Source organism: Chrysochloris asiatica, unplaced genomic scaffold, assembly GCF_000296735.1.
Source record: "Chrysochloris asiatica unplaced genomic scaffold, ChrAsi1.0 scaffold00113, whole genome shotgun sequence".
NCBI lineage: Eukaryota > Metazoa > Chordata > Mammalia > Afrosoricida > Chrysochloridae > Chrysochloris > Chrysochloris asiatica.
The window spans coordinates 3,695,869-3,702,447 of record NW_006408631.1 but is presented as its reverse complement, the minus strand read 5'-3'; the positions used below and the strand labels follow the sequence as shown (position 1 = coordinate 3,702,447).

The window sequence follows — 6,579 nt, the reverse complement described above, 5'->3', positions numbered from 1 at the left end:
ATCAAAAGACAATAGAATCATAGCTTGGGTGCTGGGGAGGGCAATACATAAAAAGAGGGAGGAGGGCACAAGAACAAAGAAGATAGGGGAGCACTTAGGTAGGGTTGCATGGGCTAAATGGGGCAGAAGTAAATAATGATATATACTCAACCTTGGAAAAGCAGGACTCTGTGATACAGGGATCGAGGCATAGTCTGAATAGGTAAAAGAGGGGAAATAATGTTAAATGACTGACTGTCTTATAGATATTGGTTTCCCTTGCCGACTATTGTAAAGTAGACATGAGTGGGATAGAAAAGAATATTGGGAAACATGATTACAAAAAGCTTGTTAAGCCTGTCTTCAACCTACAACTGACTGGAATACCTAAAAGGGGTTCTAGAACTTGCCCAGTGAAACAGATTTCTTGTAGTGTATAGGACCTTAGGTGGAATCCTAAGCCCTATCCAGAACGTTCTGAGGTGGGACATTTCCACTTGAAAGGACCTGCAGACCAGCCTGGAGCAGCTAGAGTAAAAAAAATACTTCTTGAAAGAAAGACCAGCAGGAAAAATAAAAACAAAAATGGCAGTCTTTTGGCTATTACAAGAACAAGCAAGCTGTTCGTCTGGAGCCATCAAGGCAAGCAATCAAATTCCTTCATGACAAATCCCCCTTTCAAAACTGAAACTCTAGGGATCATATGAGCAGGCATGTAAGCTTGCTGATGACCGCATTGGTCTACTTGTGAGTGGAAGTGAGGGAAAGGCAGTAATGAAGACATGGGCTGAGTTTGACCATGTTCCATAGACTCCTGTCGACCTTGATATGAGAGAGAGAAGAAGGGCTGGTTGGTATGAAATATGGGGGGACTTGGAAACTCCTGAGCCCATTGATACTGGCCTAGACATGGTGGACTAGAGCAGAGAGTGAACTGTCCAGCTGATATGAAGTATGGGGACATCCAAACTTGCAGATAGTATCCATTTGACATAGTTTGGATGACTTGATGATCAGAACTTGACTAGAGGAAGATAAAGAAGTTTGATACAGGAAGCAAGTGTAAATTGCTACAATTTGATCAACTTATATAGTAGTTCAAAATACCAAATGAGAGGGAAGGAGTCTTCACATCAAGGCCCAAGCCTATCCCCTCAGTATACGAGTTGATAAGGATGGGCAACTTAGACATTGGTTACCTAAAATGGGGTGGGGGTGAGGGCTATAAAGGCACAAAGTGGCTAGCTTACAAGTTTTTCAAGATGGAGTTTAGTTTCAGAGCATTTGGGAGAAAGTAGAATCCCCACTGAATAGTTTTCATTTTGTCTAGATGGGTCTGGTGAAAGGAGCTGGGGATAGGATACTTTTGATTCAATAGTGAGTGACTGTTGTCATGACTAATTGCAATTGTCACAACTGTAAAGGTAAAAGTTGTATAACAAAAAAGGAGGAAGTAGTTAATCTTACATTCCAGGAACAGATGACCCTAAGACCATCAAGACAGAAGAGCATGAGCGGAATGTGTCATTCTAATCAGAGAAAAAGCAACACCAGAGATGGAGACACAGGTGATGGCAAGGAGAGATAAAGCAGCTGAGGACTCTGGACTCACAGAAAGAAAAAGGTTGTGTGCTGGCAGGCAGGAGCCTGGGTTGCAAAATGTGCCCTTTAGTTGTTTAAATGATTATATATTCCTGCATGTTTTTGTGCACATCAAAAAAGGGGTAGGGGGAGGAATAGAGGCAAATACTGTTAACCGATGGTGCATGGAGGAGATTGTAATCATTGCATTGAAACAAAATACAATTAGTTGAGTGCAAAACTGATGTTCTATCATGTAAACTATCACTCAATTCACAATAAAAGCATTTTTTTGTAATTCTAAAAAAAGAGACAGAGATAGACACCTTACCAAAAGGAATTGGTTATTGTTCAATCATTTCAAGAAGCAGCATATAATCAAGAGCCAATGGTGCTACAGGAAGAAATCCACACTGTGCTGAAGGTATCGGCAAAAAACAAGGTTCCAGGAATTGACAGAATACAAATTTAAATATTTCAACAAATGGATGATGCAGCTCTGGAGGCACACACTCATCTATGACAAGAAAGTCGGAAGACATCTACTTGCCCAACCAATTGTAAGAGATCAGTACTTGTGCACTTTCCAAAGACAAGTTACCCAAATGGAATACAGATATCACCAAACAATATCATTAATATCACAGGCAAGTAAAATTTTGCTAAAGATAACTCAAAAAGTGTCTGCAACAATACATTGGCAGGGAAATGCCAGAAACTCAAGCCAGATTCAGAAGAGTATGTGGACCTAGAGGTATCATTTCTGATGTCAGATGGATCTTGGCTGAAAACAGAGAATACCAGAAAGATACTTACTTGTGCTTTACTGATTTCTCAAAAGCTTTCGATTGGAGAGCCGTGGACTTCAGTGAGTGTGGGATGGGGGGGGGGGGGGGGCGTGTTCCCTCCCCGACCCTGACCTTTGCCATGGACGCCCACCCCTGTGTGAAGCCAGCCGTGGTGAGAAGGGCTGAGCCTGGATCACCGGCAGCGGGAACGTTCTGGTCCTCGAAAGCAGGACCTTGTATCGTGATCCCGACCAGAGCTGCTGGTTGTGGTCGGACACCATCTAGTTCTTCTGAAGGCCTGCTGCTTCTAAAACTGGGCAATGCAGTCTTCACTGAGCACCCCAGTGTCCGTGCTCAGGCTGCCCCGGGGCCCTCATGGACGCAGGGCCCTGCTGAAGCCGGATACCCAGGAGTCTCGCGAGGTTCAAGAATCTCGGGAGTCTCAGGAACTGCGGACGGAGCCAGCCTCTAGGAGCTCAAGCAGCCTGTTGGCCGTGGGGGGGGGTCACCAGGTGAGCTTCACATTGCACGAGAGTGTGCACGTGACTGTCCATTTTGGAGCCACCGACCTGGGCGTAACCAACTTCTACGTGTCGCAGCTGCAGACTCCCATAGGTGTGCAAGCCCAGGCGCTGTTGCAACGTAATGACATCATCGCATATACTTTCAAGCCCTGAACACCTTCCTGCCTTAGCCACAACAGCCCAGATGCCCCTGCGCTCTGGGCTTCACAGACACTGGAGCCCCACTCCCAAGGAACTCTGGGTTGCCAAAAGTTCTGAGCTCCCTTGGAACTTTGAGCCAAGCTGCCAGCAACTTGGGTTTCTTGGAATCTCCGAGGAGCTGGGAACTTGAGAACTGCGAGGAGTTTGAGGTCCTGCTGAAGACTGCTCTACCTCATGCCAGTGCTGGAAGGCTGGAGGACGAAAAGAAAGCAAATGACAGAGTGGGGAATAGTTTATTGAAGATACTTCCCACTGCTCCCCTCCTGCCAAAGAACAATTTCCCCAAGGGGGAAAAAAAAAGCTTTTGATTGTGTGGATCATGACAAGCTATGGGCAACATTGTGGAGAAGGAGTATTGTGGAACACATAATTGTGTTCATGACATACCTGTACATAGACCAAGAGCAGTTGTTTGAACAAACAAGGGGATATTCATTGGTTTAAAATTAGGAGTGTGTGCCAGGTCTGTATTCTTAAACGATACTTATTCAATCTGTATGCTGAGTAAATAATCTGAGAAACTGGATTATATGAATAAGAGTGTGGCATCAGTGTTGGAGAAAGACATATTAACAACCTGAGATATGCAAATGATACAACCTTGCTTGCTTAAAGGGAAGAGGACTTAAAATAGTTACTGATGCAGATCAAAGACCACAGCCTTCAGTATGGGTTGCACCTCAATATAAAGAAAACATAAATCCTCTCCACTGGACCAATAAATAACATCATGATAAATGGAGAAAAGATTGAAGTTGTCAAAGATTTTAATTTGCTCCGATCAACCATCAACACTCAAGGAAGTGGCAGTCAATAAATCAAACAACATATTGCATTAGGCAAATCTGTGTACAAGACCTCTTTGAAGTGTTCAACATCAAAGATGTCAGTTCTAAGACTAAAGGTGTGCTTGGCCCAAATCGTGGTATTTTCGATGTATGTATGTGAAAGTTGAGCAATGAATAAGCAAGACCATAGAAGAATCTATGTGTTTGAATTAATGGTGTTGGAGAAAAATATTGAAAGTACCATGGACTGCCACAAATCTGTGTTAGGAGAAGTATAACTAGAATGCTCCTTAGAAGCCAGGATGGCCAGACTTCATCTCTCATATTTCAGAGATATTATCAGAAAGATCCAGTCCCTGGAGAAGGACATTGTGCTAAGTAAAGTGGTGAGTCAGTCAAAGAGAAGAAGATCCCCAACAAGAAGGAATGTCACAGTGGCAGCAGTAATGGGCTCAAGCGTAGCAATAATTATGAGCCTGGCACAAGACTGGGCTATGTTTCGTTCTGTTGTGCATAAGGTTGATATGAGTCAGTACCAACTTGATGGCACCTAACAACAACAAACACAATTTATTTTTCTTGCCTTATAGCTCTGACTGAGACTTTCAAGGCTATATTGAATAGGAGTGGTGATAAAGAGCATCCTTGTCTAGTTTCAGTTCACACAAAAAATATTTTCAGTTTCTCTCTATTGAGAGTAATTTTGGCTGTCGGACTTACATATATGTGCCCTTAATTATGTTGAGGAATTTCCCTTATATTGAGTGTTTTTATCAGGAATGGGTATTGGATTGTGTTAAATGTCTTTTCTGCATTAATATAGTCATGTGGTTCTTTCCCTCTGTTTTATTTATATAGTGGATTATGTTGATTGTTTCTCTAATATTGAGTCATCCTTTCATCACTAGTATTAATCCCACTTGGTCATGATGTACTTTTTGATATGCTGTAAATATCAAATCCTATTGGCTAGAATTTAGTTGAGAATCTTTGCATCTATGTCCATGAAGGATATTGGTCTATAGTTATTTTTCATTTTAGCTATGTGTTTGCCTGGTTTGGATATGAGAGTTATGCTTGCATCATAAAATATATTTGGGTGTTTTCCATGCTATTTTATGTTCTGGAATATTTGGAATATAATTAGTGTCAGTTCTTCTCTGAATATGTGGTAGAAGTCACTAGTAAATTTGGACCCAGATATTTTTTGGTTGATAGTTTTTTAATGACCTCATCCATTTCTTCTTTTGTTACAGGCTTGTTCAAGTAGTTGACCGTTCTATGTTAGTTTAGATATATTGTGTTTCCGTAAAAATCTTGTCTATTTCTTCTAGATTTTCAAATTTGTTGGAGTATAATGTTCATAATTGTTAGGTGCTATTGAGTCAGCTCCAATTCATAATGAACTTATTATGTACAGCAGAACTAATCACTGCCTGGTCCTGTGCCAACCTCACAAACATTGCTATGTTTGAACCCATTGCTGCTGCCACTGTGCCAATCCATCTCATTGGAGGTCTTCCTCCTTTTCAATGACCCTCCATTTTACCTAGCATGATGTCCTTTACCAGGGACTGGTCCATCCTGATAATATGTATGAAATATGAGAAATGAAGTCTGGCCACCCTAGCTTCTAAGGAGCATTCTGGCTATACTTCTTCCAAAATAGATTTGTTCATTCTTCTAACAGAGACATGGTACTTTTACTATTCTTCTCCAACACCATAACTAAAATACATCAATTATTTTACAGTCTTCCTTATTTATCATCCAACTTTCACGTGCATATGAAGCTATTGAAAATATCATGGCCTAAGTCAGGTACACTTTAGCCCTCAAACTGATATCTTTGCTTTTGATGATTTAATGAGTTCTTGGGCAGCAGATTTACTTAAAGCAATATGATATTTGATTTAATTTTTGCTTGGTTGTTGATAGTGGATCCAAGCATAATTAATTCCTTAACAACTTCACTTTTTTCTCCATTTACCATGATGTTATTTATTGGTCCAGTTGTGAGGACTTTTGTTTCCTTTACATTGAGGTGCAACCCACACCGAAGTATTTTAAGTCCTCTTCGCTTTCAGCAAGCTAGGTTGTATCATCTGCATATCACAGATTGTTAATGAGTCTTTCTCCAATCCTGATGCCACATTCTTCTTCATATTTTCCAGCTTCTAAGATTATTTGCTCAGCATACCAATTGAATAAGTATGGTGAAAGAACACAACCCTGGCACATACCTTTCCTGATTTTAAACCATTTAGTTTCCCCTTGTTCTGTTCAAATGATGCCTCTTGTATATGTATACTTTCCTAAGAAGCACAATTAAATGTTCCAGAATATTTGTTATCTACCAAGAAATTTGGAAGACAACTATCTGGCTGACTGATTGGAAGAGATCCATATTTTTGCCCATTCCTAAGAGAGGTGACCCAATGGAATGCAGAAATCATCAGACAATATCTTTGGCATCCCATGCGAGTAAAGTTTTACTAAAGGTAATACAGAAACAGCTGCAAGCATACATTCACAGAGAACTTCCAGAGGTTCAAGCCAGATCCAGAAGAGGCTGTGGAATGAGGGATATCATTGCTGATGTCTGATGGATCTTGGCTGAAAGCAGAGAATATAAGAAAGATGTTTACCTGTGCTTTATTGACTACAGAAAGGCTTTCGATTGTGTGGATCATGACAAGCTATGGACAACATTGTGAA

The 6,579-nt window shown here is 41.0% G+C and overlaps 1 protein-coding gene across 1 annotated transcript; it reads left to right on the top strand.

The window, feature by feature from the left end:
- The first annotated feature begins 2,668 nt into the window (after nt 1-2,668).
- Nucleotides 2,669-3,025, top strand: LOC102837726 (gem-associated protein 7-like). Its single transcript, XM_006867995.1, has one exon. It carries the CDS (start codon nt 2,669-2,671, stop codon nt 3,023-3,025), a length of 357 nt encoding a protein of 118 aa, XP_006868057.1.
- Nucleotides 3,026-6,579: the final 3,554 nt, after the last annotated feature.

Bases quoted from the DNA above. Each gene is read 5' to 3' on its own strand.
- LOC102837726 (XM_006867995.1), top strand. From the start codon at position 2,669: ATGCAGTCTTCACTGAGCACCCCAGTGTCCGTGCTCAGGCTGCCCCGG.